Source organism: Cariama cristata, unplaced genomic scaffold (assembly GCF_000690535.1).
Source record: "Cariama cristata isolate BGI_N322 unplaced genomic scaffold, ASM69053v1 scaffold15682, whole genome shotgun sequence".
Taxonomy (NCBI): domain Eukaryota; kingdom Metazoa; phylum Chordata; class Aves; order Cariamiformes; family Cariamidae; genus Cariama; species Cariama cristata.
The window spans coordinates 103,040-121,603 of NW_009605697.1; the positions used below are offsets into that span (position 1 = coordinate 103,040).

Below are 18,564 nucleotides of genomic sequence, written 5' to 3' on the forward strand. Positions count from 1 at the left end.
GGTTTGAGCCCAGTGTCAACCCTAATGCTAGTGCGGAAATTAAGTTTATGTCCACCTCTGCCAACAATTCGAAACCATGCACTGAAATACATGTGCCACAAGTAAACCTGACTCTTGAGCATCCAGCAGGACTTCTCCTGTGTACAGTCACTCAGAAACGTACGCCTTTGCTGCTGGTTGGGGAAATGAGAAACATTTAGAAATGCCCAACAACATTTAAATCCATCATTGCATAAAATGGAACAGTTAACCACTAAACAAATGCAGGAGGCGGGGGAAAAAAAAAAAAAGATATAAATTGTGTAACCATTAATCATTGCAATCAAAGGAATACATCACGTAGAAACTATATCCTGTGTGAGGTTTTATTATGTAGCCACTATGGAGAAAAAGTTAAGGTTGCTAAGTTCTGCCAACGCAGCAAGCCAAGTACGGTTGCAGCCGCGCACTGGGACTGACTGTGGGCACTCAATCATGGCTTTTTAAATTTTACGATCTTTGCTTCATGGAAACTCCCAGGGGAACTTCCTCCTGGACTACCTGCAACTTGTGTTTTGCCTCAGTAAAAACTGGAGGCTCAACTTATTCATGTGTAAACAGCTTCTCTAAATGTTTCCATTTAAACAAACTCTCTGAATAATTTACTGCACTTCAACAGTCAGCAAAAATAACTGTAACTTTCCTAATCTAGTTACAAAACAATGACCAAAATACCACAGAGTCACTTAAAAACAACAATTTTACCAAAGCTGAATTTTCCCTTAAACAATCTCCAGGCAAAGTCTGCAAAAGACTTAACCGGTAGATCATATTCATGAATATGAAGCAAGCACTAAAAATGCTTTATTCAGAGTTTGTAAAGGCTTGCTTGAAATATTTGTGTTTAATTATCGCTGGTAATTTGAAGCCTGAGCCTTGAAAGTATCCAACCTAAGCACCTGTTTTTCAGTGACACTGAACTGCTGCTTATCAATTACAAGTATCTTTAGAATAAGAAGCCACAAAACATAAAAATGTAGGTTTTTTAGTACTTTTCCACACACTGGTCCCAATAACTCTTAATATTAAGGGCTTACAATAGAAGATGGCTAAGATCATAGATCATATACAAACAGTTTAGAAGAATTTAAATTAAATAACCACATTTTAAAGATGTGTCCCCTGTAGCTAAAGAAGTTCAAAAAAACCATTCAAATAACCAAATAACATTTTTTTTACATTTACAAATGAAACATCATATGAGTATTTATTGATTTTTTTTTTAAATTCAAAAATACATTGTAACAGAACAGAATGTATACGTTCTTCAATGAAAGACAAAAACTATGGTTATCATCCGGACCAGAATACAAATACATGCTAACAATTTAAAATCATTTTGGGTCATTCAGGAAACATGAAACAAGCTAGCTGTTTGCAAATGCAGTAGTTTTCTACTTAGTAAATATGCCTGAGAAAGTTAACTTGTAAAGAAATCAGCTTTTAAACTCTTAAACACAAAGAGCTTTCTAGGTTGAAATGGTGAAGAGACCTGTGCTATGCACCTGCCAGGCCACTGAGCCATTTCCCACAGAGATTCTGTTCACTGCTCCACCTCGGCTCAGCTGTGGCCGAGTTTCACATCGATACCAGGCTTAAGTCAAGCGAGGTGTTAAAAAAGCACGCTAAGATGATGTAAAACCATCAGTTACATACACAGCGGACAGACGTTAATAATCGAGATTCTCTACCAAACTCCGCGGTTTGTATCAGGGCCAAGTAAAAAGTAGTAGTCTAGTTCACGGATGAAACGGATTATATTTTTTGGCTCAAAGTAAGACCCTTTAAAAACAATTTCTACATAAGCATCTAGAATCAAAGCATGAAAAAAACCAGGACAGACACAACTCATCATTTTACAGTAACCACATACTGTAGGCAAGTAGGAGTCAAAACAGTAACATAAATTGTGCATCAGGTCTATGAAAATAAAGTGTTACTAGTAGACACAAGCAATCTGACAAGATGTGAAAGCGAGCAGTGAAAACTTCAGGGATTGAGTTTCTTTTCATCAGAATTCATCTGTTTCTACTGCAGGCAGGTAACAAATGGAACTCAGGAAAAGTGAATTCCTATTAGCAGCTTAACTCTACTACGGGGAGGCTTAGGCTTTTACTGTTTCTTGCATTAAGAGACATTCAAACTAATGAATCAAAACCAAGATTTTAAAAATGAAGACCAAAAGAAAGCTGAATCTACGTTTTAGACAGAAACAGCATTAGGTGAAATCCACAACCGGCGATATCTGATGTACACAAATGTAATTTAACTACGCTGCTTACGCCAACAGAACACCTGACACTATTTCTCGAATTCTGGCAGCCTCTTTTAAATCACTTCCAACAACTGCACAGTTTGTAAATTACATGGGCTTGGATGAAAAAAAATCATTATCAGGCATGTAAAACAGAAACCTCCCGTTTCCAGAATTTGGTTATATGATCAAATTACATATGCTAGAACATACGAAACCAACTTTCCAAATGAAACAAATTCACAACTCTGAAAAGGAAAAAAAAACCAAAACAAAACAACAAAAAACTAAAATAAATCAAAATAAAAACCTATGACAGGATATTTCTAGATAGCTGATCCTACTCTCCGATGGTGCAACACAGTAAAATGAGCTACTATTTCTATTCTAAACTACTACATGTGGAATTTTGTGTGTAATTTTGCATGTAATGGTGATCGGGCAGAGGCTTTCTTTTCCCACCTGCCACACTGCAGAAATGACTGGATGTACTACAGAGGCTGCCAATGTCCTACGAAATGTGGGGTATTGGCCATTGCTGGGTACAGGTTACCAGTGCTGAAGGACTCCTGGGCCCGACTCAGCGCGGTTCATCTTACATTCTCTAATATTGACTCTGATGTCAAAAACATTCTGCATTGCTCTGACACCAGGTCTGCTCCCAGGCTGCACCTTCTGATCAAAATGTTGTTCTACAGGTTACAGCTAAGGGTGGGAAGCAGAGTAACGGCTTTAACGACCTGGCCCAGAAGACACAACGCAAAGTTACGGCTGCGCGTCAGTACCTTCTGGATCAGAGTTGAAGAGAGAAACCAACACCAGAGCAGGATGTAAAGCCTCTAATGCCAAGAGGTGAAGACTCTCAAACAAGTGCAAGTAAAAAGCATAATTTAAGCCTTTAATTATTTAGGGAGAATAAACAAAGGAGAGAAAGATGGCCTGCAGTAAGGTGAGTGGAAGGAAGGAACAAAAAAGAGAAGGAGGGACATGTGTATTGGTGCAGAGCTGTATCTCCTGGACCCAGAAACTGCCTCGGACACCAGCTAATTTTACAGGATAAGTTACATGCATGCCCATGTTCAAGAGGGCAAGAGTGAAACCTTGATGGCAATGCTATGATTCTGGCTGAAGAGCTTCATTTTCCCCCTCCCATACCTGAAAGCCTTGAATCCTTGCCAAATACTCCAGCTGTTTTGAAGGCTGCACTGCAGAACAGGGGGAAGCAGGAGATATTCCTTTTAGACCTATGGCTTCGGCAGTTGGGGACGTTCCATTCATGAGAAGTTCCCTGGCAATCGTCGCTGTGCTATTTGTTGTAGGAGATATGCTGAAGAAAGAGCTAGAAGTCTGGCTCATTTCTTTGGACGACAAATAGCTTACAGTGGTACCAGGGGCTGATTTGTTGCGGCTTGCTTCCATCTCTTGATAAACATCAGGAGAGAGATGGAGTATTCCCTTTGGTGCTGAAAATAAAAACAAAGATCGTTCTCACTACTCTAGAACGGGTTTGACGTGCAGACAATTTTCATTCACATATTTTGCAGTGGAAAACAAAGGAAGCATTTTGAAGTAACTGTAAATGAAACTGCATCATTTATTTAGAAACAAAGCAGATCTGAAGTGCCCCTCTTCTTCCTCCTCCCCAACTCTTTTTAAGCAGGTACAAACCTGGACTTTAAAACTGTGGCTAGCACAGGATACACGACGTGAACAAAGAAGGTTTGGAGATCTACAAACTACGAGGAACAGCTGCTACTTCAAAACAGTAGCCCAATTTTTATTTCATTACAATCTTCTGTCTCCTACCTGCCACAATAATTTCGGCTGCTATTTCACAAATCATTTAAACTACCCCGCGTCAGCACCGTCACCACCAGAAGTAGTTCTTTCCTTTCCCACCTCCAGCTGCTCCATCGCTTGTGCCAGCCCCAGCACCTGTAGGACCACGCAATGATGCTCAGGAGAAGGAGCTGTTGGAGGCAAAAGAAGGGTAGGACGGCTTCATGCAGCGTAGCTGCCCTGCCTCAAGCGTTGGCTTAAAGTGTTTGCTGAACTACAAGGGCGGCCTGTGCTTAAATAACCTTAAATTGCCCTGCAGCCACCTTGTTATGGGGCTAATGACTCTTATGTGATGGAGTGCTCTTCAGCAAAGAGGAATTCATTAATTTATTTATTTAGCTGCACATATGGCATCCTATAGTTTGCAAATAGCTACTTGCCTTGGACAACACTTGTACGGAACAAGGAAAGTACGTATGTGTCATCATTGATATCAATGGCAATCATTAATATCAATATCAAACAATCATCATTAATATCAATAGGAGTTACAAGTTGGTTATGTGAATTACTTTTCAGTATTTCCAGTGACATGTAAATTAGGGATAATTTGGTTATGTTTCAGAATTTTTCATGTATTTTTTAGAAAACATCTCAACCCTAAACCTGCTTGGAAACAGGAGAACATAATACTTGATCGGTTTTGCTGATATTCTCGTGCATGGAAATGTGCAGAATTAAGTCTGAAGTTTGCTACTTCTCATATACAATGAAGTGTTTGTTGGAAACATGAGTGCCCAGTTTGCTGATATAAGAGGAAAACCTCTTCCTTACTACTAATAAATTGAAAAATGAGCTTGAAATACGTAATTTCATATTAATAGCATACTTTAATCTTCTAGCATATATCTGAAAATAACATGGGCGAACCTGAGCCATATGGCATTTCGTTCTAGGGATGATAAACCTGTTGGTTAACTGATTTAGTGATCCCAAGAGAAATCAAAGGTTCAATGCTTAATTCATTTGCAGTACATGTTACATTCATCTCAGAACGTAGAATAAGCTCAAAGAAGAGAAGAAAATTAATTTCCAGTTACCTACAAAGGATTCCTCTAATCCTAATAGTGCAAGTAGTATTTTGAAATAAAATGTCTACCACAAGGAGAAGACTCAAAAAATATTACCAGTAATAATATCCTCATTTGCAACTACATGGTGAAAATCGAACTCCCTTGCTGCTGACTCAGCACCCTGCTTACAAGTGAATCCTTTAATTGATTTACTCACACATTTGACTTTTAAATTAATGTTGCTTTCAGGAAGCTGGAACATCAGCTTATACCATTCACAAAGACGTATCTGTTAGTCACCTGATTGCCCTCCCCGCCTACCTTTGTGGGGCTGGGGAGCTCGGCTGGATCCTGAACTCTAACTTTAGAGGTGTTTTACCCAGTCTTACAACTGGCTCCGAAGCCAGCAGAGTCTGCGCTGAACTCTAGAGCTAAGCACAAACTCAAGACAATGCTACTGGGAATGGTGGAGGACAGGGTCCCTAAAATGTCTTTTTCTCCATTTGGGACAACTTAGAATATAATCTTATAGATAACAACAACTGTGTAAACATGCAGCATTATTTTATAGCGCATAATCCCTATACGTTTATAGGGATTTTACACCCTTTTCTGAGGCTATAACCTCAAGGCCTATCACTGCTCATATTTTTAAATAGTCTTATGTAAGAAGTAACACGAATGAAAACTCAAATAGGTAATACAGATATCGATAGTTGATGTTAGGTTACAAAACCAAACAGCAACAATAATATTGAGTGGCAGGGGTTCACCACCTCCTTAAAACCTGCCCACTGTAAATCTGATTTCCCACAAATATTTGAGAAACAGAAATGAAAATTGAACAAAAGCTAAAACAGTATACTTCTTTAGAAATAATATGATATTAGCCCCCCCCAATCAATTTTAGGAAAACATAGTACAACGTTAACTTAAAAAAAGTTTAAAGAGGTTTCAAATCAAGTCCAGTGCTGCAGTCCTTAAAACCTGCCCACTGTAAATCTGATTTCCCACAAATATTTGAGAAACAGAAATGAAAATTGAACAAAAGCTAAAACAGTATACTTCTTTAGAAATAATATGATATTAGCCCCCCCCAATCAATTTTAGGAAAACATAGTACAACGTTAACTTAAAAAAAGTTTAAAGAGGTTTCAAATCAAGTCCAGTGCTGCAGATGTCTGTTCCATTGATGTAATATTACTTAAAACAAACATTTTACATGCTTTCTCAGCCATTTCACTGTTTTTACATGATCCACCCAAATATCTAACTGCTGTCTGGAACAATGGTTTGGAATACTTCCAGATTACTAAGCTTTCTAAATGTTAAAATAACTAATATGCAGCATATGATGAATAAAAAGATATTGAACAGAGTACAGCAAATGCTCCTAAAGTACTGACTTTACTCTAATGGTGATGTTAAATTAATAATAGTACTTTTACATTTATGCAACACCTTTCTGCTAAAGACTTCAAAGTGCTTTATAAGCAACAATTAATTTAAATCATACATTGGCTCTGAGAGGCAGATATTATATTACCATCATTGATTATCTCTGGAAACAAAGTAATGTAATATTCTAGACATTACATTAATATAGTTGCAAGCTATTAACTTTTTACATTCAGGGCCTATGTTTCATGAAGCTTCTTACAAACTTGTTTTAAAAAGCCAATAAAAACTTGGTCTCTTTGAAAACTTCTATCAAGCATATATTAATTGTAATTCTTTACCTATGTTTAATATACTACAGAGGATTTTTTTAAAATATCATTCCTTACTGTTGTCTGCTTAATTCAACTCTGTTGTATTGTAGAACAGTGTGTATATATATATATATAAGTTTAGTTACAGTAGTAGTTTTCATAAGACAAGGAGTATGACATCAACAGAGGAGTAAGCGTAAGAACAAAAGAACTCTTCAGAAGTTATCTTAATTAGTCTTCAAACAAGCACTTTAATAAAAAACATGGGAGAAAGAAACACTATCCTCTAACACATTTATGCATTGCAGGAGGTGAATATTTTCACATTTTTGTTAGTCTTTCAGCTAAAAAAAATCGGATTTTTGTGTCCACTAAATATTTATCCCGTACTAACTTCACCATACTCCAAAGGTAGCATCGTAATTATTGGGAGTCAAAGGATCTACAATACTACTGTTTGGACCAAGAACATTGCACCTTCTGCTGGACATTAACTTAGAGGTACATTCATGAAACACGTTAAAATAATTTCCATTTATATCATTTAAACCTGTGGGCAAATGCGCTATGAAAATATGCAGACTAGCTGTGCAATGTAATCACTAACATTTGAAAAACATGTCTTATTCATCCTTGGCAGTAATTGTTAGCAGTCTCTTGCAATCTTCTGAAGTCTCCGAAAACTCCACACCAAAGACCTCTCTTACCTAAGAATAAATTTCTTGATCTTCCATTGTCTGCTTTTGCTGTCACATACTAGACAACTGCAAACGGTTTAGACTCCAAGGCAAACGTACGCTTAAGATACAAAATGACCCAACTACCCTTCTCAAGCCTTCCCCATGAAGTGTAACCTTGGTGCTTTGATCCCCCTTCTTTTCATAGAAGCAGTAGTAGAGGCAGTCTCCAAAAGATCTGTTGGAGTGGTGTTCTTTTTATTCCTAACCCTTTCTCTGTAGGGTCCCCTTGGCTGGGAAGACAGGAGGACCTTTCTACAAAAGGGTCTCCCATTGTCCGGACCTTCACTCCTTCTGGAGTTCATGGAAAAGAAAACTATCCATCGGAGGGACTTTCTGCATGGGGAATGGGGTGAGGAAGAAGAACGACTGACAATATCACCAAATGAGCCTCAGTGTAATAAGACTCTGCAAAAATGGACTCTGCTGATATGGGGACAATGACAAGTCACCCCCCAGCAGTGGGCTACTAAGTTAAGAAAAGTTCAGAGTGATGACAGTGTTGCCTGCACACTCACAGGTATTACTGTCTACACTGGTACCACTGGTATCCCATTTCCAATTTTCTACTTTGGTCAGGAAGATCAGAAAACATGAAAAGCTGAAATTTTCATTTTAACATTCAACTTTCAATCGTTATCCTTAATTTCACTGGAACATTTTCTGTACAGCCAAAAAGGAAATTGCAGTATCACAGGAGACTTAGATTGTACACATTTCTCTAACTTTTGGTGTTTAACTCGTGAGGAAAGTCCTCTGAAATCTCCTACAGATTTACTCCTGCTTGGGACCAATAGATCTTGGTAAAAATAAGACCTAGTGTTTGCAGTGGGGAATTTCTACAGGATATTGTATGAAATATTCCAATAGACAGACAAAACACCTACATTATTTTTACATGATAATTTCTGCATCGTAATCTTCCAACAATATATCAGTGTACCAGATAAACTAAGATTAAGGTGAAGGAGGTTCTGAAAAGAACCAATTTAAGTGCAATAGAAAGGACAGTATTCTTATCAGTAAAGAGGATCAGCAAGAGCAAATCAAGCTAGTGAGCTGGCAGATCAAGGTGCTTGTAAAAGCTGCAAGAAAGTGGTTTTTGAGGGGCTAAAGCAATTAGGAGAGTGCCTAAGTGCAATCGGAGGTGACCTGCGCAGGCAAGACTATTCATTAACAGATTAAGTGGGGAATGAGAATTGTGATGATGAAAACAAAGGCATGACCCACACCTAGAAGAGAGGAAAGAATGAGCAAGTCTACCAGACAAGGACAGAGAGGTCGCTGAAGCCTTAAGAAGATCAAGGGGGACATCAACAAGCACAGCATAGGTAAGAGTGAAGGTGAAATCAGAGGAGGAGAAAGCGGTGGGGGAGTGGAAGTCATAGGGATAAGATGTTTCATGTAAGAAAGGCGACGGAGGAGAGAATGGTGGATTAAGTTTTGGTTCTGATAGCAATAAAGCCTCAGCTCAAGCGATTCAATTCTTCAAGGACATTATTATCCAGGAGTAAGGATGAGGTACGTGGTGGGTTCCAGGTTGCGGGGAACGGAGTAAGAAAAGGAGAAAAGACTTCAGAAAAGTGAAAATTATTTAGAGAAACACAGCGTTGAGGTTAATCGTGTGATACTGCTCCGTTTGCTTAGCTGAACACAGAAATCCAAATGCAGATAATTTGCAGAATTACATTATTAAATCTGAATTTGAGAGTCAACATCACAAAAGAGCTCTTCATTGCTATTTCACATGCAGGTTTTTTCAAAGGAATAGACTAGCAATCTTGAACAAAGGTCATTCATACAGGAAGTTTAGGGGACCTGAAAAAGCAAAAGGATTTCTCAGAAATTATCTCTACCTGCAGAGATGGTTATCTACTGTCATAGTGGCGGTTCCCTCTTTAAACATTTTATACATCAAGACCTTAATGGTTAAGCAGTCTCCTAGAAAGTTGACTTGGGTTCCTTCTCAGCCTGAGGGCATCCAAACCACAAGCCTCACAGTGCATGTATGTTTCTTACATATCCACAATCCATACTACCTAAGAACCAGGCAGCAGGCTGTTTGCAACCCTTTTTTCTTTTGTTTTCACCCTGGATCTAAAATACGCAAAATGTATCTGTAAACCAGCCAGGGAACACCAGGACACTTATCTGCACCTTCACTCATAAGTGCTTTAGTCAACAGACAGGCTACAAAGTCCTCATTCCTTTAGATCATTGCTTCTCTGTGGATTTCTTGCATTTGGACAGCATCTGATTTTTTATCTTCTGTCTGCAAATCATCATGATGTTAGATACACATCTCCAAAAGGCAGCTGCCATTTATCCAGATTACTCTGCACCCCTTCTAGTGAAGAAGGAAATGAAATCTTAAGTCTCCCAACTTTCTAGGCAGGTGTTTAAAACACTAGGTACTTTAGAAATGGACCCTGTACTCTAAACTCAGCAAAGAAACGTGGGGAAAGGAGTAGGAACCAATTCCAGTTGTGGTCTTACACACCTGAGTTGTGCACAAATCCCACTTACACACAAAAATGCTAATTTGGATCTTGCCTCTAGTTCTCAAAACAGCATGGAAAAGTTAACCACACTCCCTTCCTTGTTTGTTAATATGAGGTGTTTTTTACTATTAGGTGTTTTACAAGTTTTTTTCAACTATTTCAAAAAAAATATATGCAAGTTGTATTTAATTGGTATTATTCTGGATAAATTATTATCTCATTCTCATTGCTAGATGAAACTGAAAAATAACACAGTAATTATTATATAATGTCAAATACAGCATAGATTTCCTAGCTTCAGTAATTCAGGGAAGAAATAAAATTGGACAAATCTCCTCTGCTTCTAAATTTAACTTTCCTGTGTCTTCAGTTAGAAAAAAAATCTAGTTCTCTCAGACTCTTGCTAGAAGATGGGATGGATTTTTTTTTTAAAATTAGCACATCAACCCAGCAGCTACAGAGGCAAGGTGTTATTGAAACATAACGGACTACTATAAGAGACTCCAGCCGAGGTTGTGAGACATACAGAGTGTAGACAAGTGGCTCAGCTGATGGAACGACTCCCTGAAACACACAGTGATGGTATAATGTTCACCTGACAGCATGTTTGCTAAAAAAAACCACCACAAAACAAAACAAAAAACCCCAAAGCTACTGGTTTGCGGCCTGTGCTTCATCAAATAAATGGTGGTGTTAACTGCTCTTACCACGGTTTCTATTCAGAATGACAAAGAATTCAACAAATGTTTAGTGACGTATCAATCTAACTCCTAGCAAGAGTGTATTATAATTGTACATTTGGAAGCAATTCAAAAGTGAAGTCCAATGAAACAGCAGCACTCGGTGAGCAAAACCGCATACAAATCACCTTTGAAGTACACCCGAAAGAATTACATATTTCAGCAAAATGTAACACATAAATTCCAATTAAAAATGTCTGAAATACAAACCAAAAATTTTATTCCCAAATTGTAGACTTCAGTTACTGTTCATGGAAATACAGGGGTATTAAATTATCTACAGGAAATCTTCACCAAAATCCCCAGTCAAAAAATAAAGGTGTAGAGAACTATAGAAAAAAGTCTTTATAAAACTAGTGAGGGCTAGAACTATAAAGTTCACATAAATCCTGTTTCCTCCAAAGTGAAGATGTATTAGTATGCAAAATTTCATAAATACATTATTTTGCATTTATTTTCTCCCCAAAAAACTAGTAAAGAAACATCTAAGTAAGAATTTGAATGTAACCATACAGTTAAGGCTTACAATAACACTATGTATTTTCATATTTCTTATATTCTTAATCTTTTGCTATGTAAGTAGATATTTAAAAATACTAAAATGCATGTTATTTATGGAAAAATGCTCACATTTCCTCATCACAGATTTAAGAAACTCTTCTGAATATCTATTTGCTTTTTTTCTCATTGCTTTTTTTTTTTTTTTTTAACTGAGAACAATTGCATGAGATCAAATATCTTTGTTCCTTAGGAGATCATCTGCTCCTGCTGCTCATTTACCATCTGAAATCATAATCATCTGCTGGTGACAATCTAATCATCTTCACAGTAACTAATTGTGATGTCACAAACAAATGATTATGATTTCAGGTGGTGAACAAACAGCAGGAGCAGATGTACTCAGAAGAACAAAGACTGTAAAGTCATGCATTAATCTCTAGTAATAAAATGTTAGGCAAGAAAAACAAAGAGCGTGTCCTTTACAGAGAGGTAGGATTGGTCTGAGAGTACTTTTTAAATTCTTATTAGTTTTTCAGTACTTACTTTGTGACTCCCAAAATTGCTGGAAATAGATAAGGGAAAACTATACTATGGAAAATTGAGGGTGGGGAACATATAAGAACAGTTAGGGTCATTTTTTTCCTTGTTAGAATTATAATATAGAACACTGTTACTTTTTCCTTTTATTTTTATATTTTGGTTCTTCGTAGCTCATCTACAGCTTCTCCTAGAACAGGTACCATACAGTATTTGCAGTTACCCCATCCAGAAACACAAAACCAAAACACGTTCCCAAGAAAATGCACTTTGCCTTGGGATTGTTCATTTGTTTCATGTTTTGTTTTTGCTGATAACTGCTTAAGTCAAATCCATGGAGAAAATCAAGCTTTCTGTTGACAGTAAACAGCTCCTGTATGAGCTGCAAATGCTTGTGCTCTGCCCACCGTGTCTCAAAGTCTCTTCTAGAAGCATCAGGGCAAAAAACTCACCCAACTTTCTTAGAAAACTGTCTACGATATCCCAAAGCAGGAAATGAATAGCTTCTTGTTTCAGCTTTACGACTGTGAATTGAAGAGGAAAGGTAAAGAAGTAAACCTGTGGGAAGAAGCTTTGCCAGCGAGTAGGAGGAACAGAAGTGAAATTTGCCGCAGTGATAGCTGCAAAAGTAACATGCGGGAGGGGAACAGGAGAAAGTAATTTCCAAGGCTATTTAATAGGGAACACTAAAAATGCAGTGAGTGGGTACGTAGGAGGGTATTCCTCAGCAAAACCAAACTACATAATAAGGATACAACAAAATTTCTTCTTCAACTGTACTAAAAGCTATAACAATTAGGATTTTTGGTTTTGTTGCACTAAAGTATACAACTTCACTTTACTATTCCAGGTTTATTTGACACAGTTTCGGATGGAAACACAGTGCCTTATGTACACAAAGAAAGAGGATCTGCCTGCAAAAGGAAACTGATGCACAACACGCTGTCCTAGCAGGACACAATAGTTTTCCTGAAATAAAATTACTAAAAATCTGAATAAGAGCTGCCAAATGGTAGATGTAGCAATCTGAGAGTCTTGGATTTCCAAGACCACTGGAAGTTTGGTTTTAGGGTAACAACAAATGCAAACTGTATGTTTCTCTTATAAGGAAGGATGTAGAAGGGAAGAAGTATATGGTTGGACTTGATGATCTTTGAGGTCTCTTCCAACCGTAATGATTCTATTCAATGATTCTAAGCTGCTTCATTTGCTCTCTTTAAAACCTCCTACAATAAGGATGACACTGCATGAGTAGATTCACCTACCAGCAACTGTTGCTCTTAAATATAAACTAGCACATTGATACCCAAAAAGACGTGACATTTTTGATCTCAAACAGTGGAACTTGTTTGGAACTGCCTTAAAAAAACCCTGCAGTTCACAGGGGCATGAGAGATCACACATGCAAGTGATTTCATTTATTCAAAAGGAGAAGACACTTCAAATTTCCTCAGTTCTCCTTGACGACAAAGCTCAAGTTATCTTGGACTCCAGAGCTTAGGGAAAAAAAAGTGCAGAGAAACCTCTTAATAATACTCATTCTTCTTCAGGATTTTTTTATGCATTCTCTGTGTGGGAAACTAACACCTAATATTCTACCAGAAGCAGAGCAGGGCAAGTGCTCATAGGTAAACATGTACTAGCAGATCATCCCCCTACTACCTATTAGCACAGCACTTCAACAAGTAAACACGTCTATGGAAAAGTGGTGAGCAATATCAGGTGACACTGCAGAGATCTTCTCCAAATGTGGCAAACCCCTGACCTCAGTCGCATCCTGAAAAGCAGGCCTCTTCATAGAGCCATTCAGTAGGAAGGGATCAACGGAACCTGCCGGTTACCTAAATAACATACAAAAACCTTCTGTACGTTCCCTATGTGGGAATCTGTGGTTCCTTCCTCTATATCACAAATAAATGGTGTGATATTTATATGTTGAAAGATCTACAGTATGGAAAGTACTACAGCGGTTTTCTATATAAAAATACACTTTAATAGAGTGTCAACTGATACAGCAGATTCATAATTCTATCAGAAAGGCCATTTTAAATCCAAAATACCAAGGGAGGTTTCAATGAGAAACTCAAAAGGAAGACCTATTAGCAATTCATTCAGCCAGGGGTGATATCCCATTAACACATTTAGAGAAGAAAAATGCATTTCTAGGTCTTCCATGAATCCTGGATGAGACTGTAAGGTGAAGAGAGACTGGTCTGTCCTCTACATAACTGTAACATATTCATTTTCCTCTTATGTCTTTATATGGAAATCACAGTTAAGCTGTAAATTTTAAAGAAAATATTCTAGAAGAGAAAGGCCCTTTATAAGGTGAAGAGTTAAAAAAATCAGTAAAAAAATATATGCCTGTTGATAATATTTTGGGTCCAAACCCTTCCTATTTTGCAAAAGGATAGCACAGTTCCTCTGAAATAAAAAAATTATACACTTGAATCAGTTAATTATTATTCATGTTACCTCTAGATTGGAACCCTCAAAAAAGGAGTTAAGGGATTAAGCACAGCGGTCTCTGAACAGCACCATCAGAAAGAAGTGCTCTATGTCTATTGACATGATCGCTACATCTCCTTTGATTTCCAATTTACTTGGAGATCAGATGAACGGAAATGAAAGCATGTAGAAATGCCTTTTGTGCACTAGAAAAGCAACCCAGAACGAAAACCTGTTTCTGTACCATGGCCTGTGATGGCTGCAAAAAGGTCTGTGAGTAAGTCAATCTGTGAAAAGTAAGTTCTTGGGTCAGCACAGGTTTAAAATATAATTTTTGTTGATCTTGTCTCCTGTTGAGCGAGTTTGCCTTTGTGTTCTCCTTTTAGATTTGGATTTACAGGTATAACTGCAAAAGTTTTCTTGCCAGATGAAGCCTGGGAAAGGGATTGTTTTTTCTTGTTGGTATAGTAGATGGTTCTGATGTCATCTATAAATATCTTTGCTAAAAGACACTGCAAGGATACGAGAGAAAATCTAGAGGTCTTATTCTGCTACCCCAAATTCCAATATGTTAACATCTGAAGATGTTAACATTTGAAGATGCTTCACAGGCCATGTCCCTAAGAGATTTTGACAATGCAAACAGAAATCTTCTAGAAGTATTGATGGGGATTGATGATAGGGCTGGAAGGAAGCAACTAATAAGAAGTCTTAGATCCTGTAGAATCCTTCCTTTCAGGGAAACACACTGGTATGTGCTGAATCCAAGATCACTTTAAATACTGGCAAACTTTTGTGTAAGTTGAAGCACAAATTATTCCGCAGGTCTAGTGACTGGGAAGACTGCATATATACTGGAACACTACTGAACCCCTCAAAACCTGCTTTTAGGACCATGTCCTTCAGATGTATATAGGCAAAAACCAGAAGGTAGCTCATGTGTATCTGTCTCTAGTACAATCCTTAGTTGAGGGAGATAATGTTTGGGACTCTTAAGAAGTTCAAACTCAACACAGTTCTAGAGAAGGATCCAGGGCTCACAGAAAAGTGAAGAAAGCGCTATTTATATTATCTTTACCACTCTAAACAGCAAAAATCTAGTTATAAAGTCACAAAGGTCTGTCCTATTCATTACCTGTTGCAGTGAAACTGAAGTCGGTCTACACCAACAGGGTCTCCTGGGTCTTTGTGTCTATAGGGTCAGCTTAAGGAAGAGAGAATCTACCAACAGCAGAACCCAATCAGAGTCAGGGATGTTTTGAGAAATTTTCAGCCCATACAAGTCCATTGGACTTGTATGGGATATATCTTAGTGTGTTAACTGGCTTATGTCATCGTGAAGCCACTCTCTACTATCTTCAAAAAGTCACAGATATCAGGAGGTCTCCAATGCCTGGAGAAAGGCATCATCGTCACCACCAAAAAAGGCAGGCTAGTTAGCCTTACTTTAGCCCCTGGAAAAATCATGCAGTACGTCTTCTTAAAGCCATTTGTGGGCACACAAAAGAGAAAAAAGCCATTGGGAACAATCAGCATGAATTTACCAAGGATAAAAAACAGTCTCAAAAACCTGATGGCCTTTTATGATAAAATGACTGGATTTATGAATGAAGGGAGCAGAGGATGTCATCTACCTTGGCTTTAGCAAGGCTTTTGACATCATGTCTTCCACAGCATCCTTGTATCCAAGCTGTGATGTTAGAGTCTAGTTAGATGAATTACTAGATGATGAAAATATGTTTGGATGATCAGGCTTAGAGGACAGTGGTTTGCTTTGGGTGACCCAATAGCAGCCTTCCAATACCTAAGAAGAGGTTGCCAAAAAGATGGAGTCAGGCACATTACTGAGGTATGTAGCAGAAGAAGAGGAGATGATAGTCATAAACAAACAGGAGATGTTCTGACTGGGATAAAAGGAAAAAAAATTCAATGTGAAGATAATTAAGTATTGGAACACACTGCCCAGAGAAGCTATGGAGTATCCGTCCTTGGAGAACTGGAAAAAAGACACAAGCAACCTTGTTTGAACTCTGTATTCTGACCTTGCTTTGAGCAGGCAGTTTAGATGACCTCTTAAAATCCCTTACAACCTGAAGGATTCAATGATTCAATGAGTAAATAAAAATCTCCTTGCTCCTGTACTCATTCATAACTACAATCACACAGAGGACACTCAAGAGTTAATTCATCTAATTGCAACAGAAACCCTAAAATATTTACAAAAAGCATTTCAATTGTCTCAACCCAAATCCTACAGAGACAAAGGGAAATAAAAATAAATATAAATTTAGAAAGCAACACTTACTGTTACTTGTTGGCTCTGGAAACCCAACATTCTGGCCGTTCCAACTCTTGTTTTCTCCAAGCTGAAACAGGTAGAAAAAGACAAATAAGTAAAGAGCAAACTATTCCTTAAACGGAACATTATGTTTATAAATGTAGTTGAAAGATTCTAAAAAGGATGACTTGGGATTGCCAAATCTGCTCACAAAATTTTGCTAACACATCTTAATTTTTGTCTAAAATAGGTTATTTGAGGAATGTATCCTTCATGAACAAACATTAACAACTATTGCCTAACACTGAAATACAAATGTTTCCCCAAGGATTAGGCTCAACTCAGTATGTTACCAAATCAGACTTAAAATCAAATGTTTTAAGAAGCTCTCAACAGAAAACATACACGGACAACAGAGAAATTACATTCTAAACCAAGAAGATGCTAATATCTGCCTATGAAAGAATGCATAAACACCAAAAAGTACTTTGGGTGTAATTTTAAAATATTTACTGGCTAGGAACCCATTTAGTTACTGAAATGGAAGCAAAAAAATATTGCAATTTTCCATTATTTTAATATATAGACTTTTTTCAGGAAGCTAACCGTCTTCAATTTAATTTTATTATGTTTAACTCCAAGTAATACTCTGACACAGAAAAGGGGAGCAATTAACACAGTAGTTCAAAATGAGGCCATTCTTGAAGCCTACATAGTAAATAAGATGGCAGCGTTCTAGATTTACATGTAAATGTGGATAAACAAGTCCAAGCTTACAGCTCTATGAATGTGAAACAAATGATCCTTTTCAGAGTTCACTGGGATTTGATACGTAAAGAGAAAAACTTGCAGCAAAGCAGTCTATGTGCCATGACAAAGTTGTAATCATTTGCTCTGGAAGATGGGGTTGATTGGAAAGCAGAAGAGATGTGAAGGAGGATCAGCCAGCTGAAATCTGCCTCTGCATCTCGGAGGTTGCGTTAAGGTTGTTTAGATTACTATGACGTTGTAATGCAGACTACTAGATAATATGAGTTCCTTGGGAAAGAGGAGGGAAGAGCGCACTATGCAAAGCAGCAATTCCAATGATTCTTTCCCTGCCTTTCCTCATCGTGTACATCCCAATGTGCTCACAGCCTGGGTAGCATGCAATAAAAACGGGATATATTTAGTGGAAAGGGCCAATAGGCATTAGAGCTGGTTCTCAAATTGGTCATCCACCTCCATGCACTTTAATTTCACATAACTCCTTTTATTCATGTTCTTCAAATGAATAAGCAATACAAAATCTATAAATACATTTGCATTTACTGCTGTCTGTTACAACCGCATGGGTTTGTGATGAATCTTTAACATGCATCTGTAACATCATAGGAAAATCAGCACGAACATGCTGCTACAATATGAGAAGAACACTTCTGACTCTCCTCTTTCCTCTTCTTACTGTTAACTTGATCATGATGGGGAATTTAAGAAGAATTCATCTATCACTAAGTTATCCTTAGTGCTGCTGTCTCACATGAATGCAATCTACTCTGGTTTTCTTCTCTCTAAAAGAATAAAAGTGGCAAGAACAAACGAAAAGATGGAAACATTAAAAAATGAAGACATTGCAACTCTCCATTCTCATCCATAGAACTAAAATTCTGACAGCTGCAAAAGGTCTCCCAGGGTACTTTCAGATTGCTCTCCTCAGCGCTCTGCATAATCGTTACTGAATTTTTCCAGGAATCGGATGACCTCTGAAAAGAGCAGAACCTTTACTTTTTCACATTACCTGGATTACCTGTTTACCTGTGTTGCCATCAGCACCGTGCGTGGCTCTTGTAACACTCTTAGGTCTTCATTAAAACAATGACCAGAGTCACGTTTTATGCACCGGGGTTAAGGAAAAAACGTTGAATTTGGGTTTGCTTTTTTTTTAATGGGAGGAGGAAGGGGATGAAAGGACTTGGGGAAGGAGTG

General features: G+C 37.8%; 1 protein-coding gene across 1 annotated transcript in view; it reads right to left on the reverse strand.

Moving 5' to 3' along the window:
• STAU2 (staufen double-stranded RNA binding protein 2) overlaps window positions 1-18,564 on the reverse strand; it is a gene marked incomplete at its 5' end in the record, with an annotated part of 101,609 nt that overhangs the window by 77,421 nt on the left and 5,624 nt on the right. Inside the window, 2 exons of the mRNA XM_009696087.1 lie at window positions 3,449-3,756; window positions 16,627-16,687. Coding sequence (XP_009694389.1) covers window positions 3,449-3,756; window positions 16,627-16,687 — 369 coding nt within the window. The remainder of the gene's footprint in view (window positions 1-3,448; window positions 3,757-16,626; window positions 16,688-18,564) is intronic.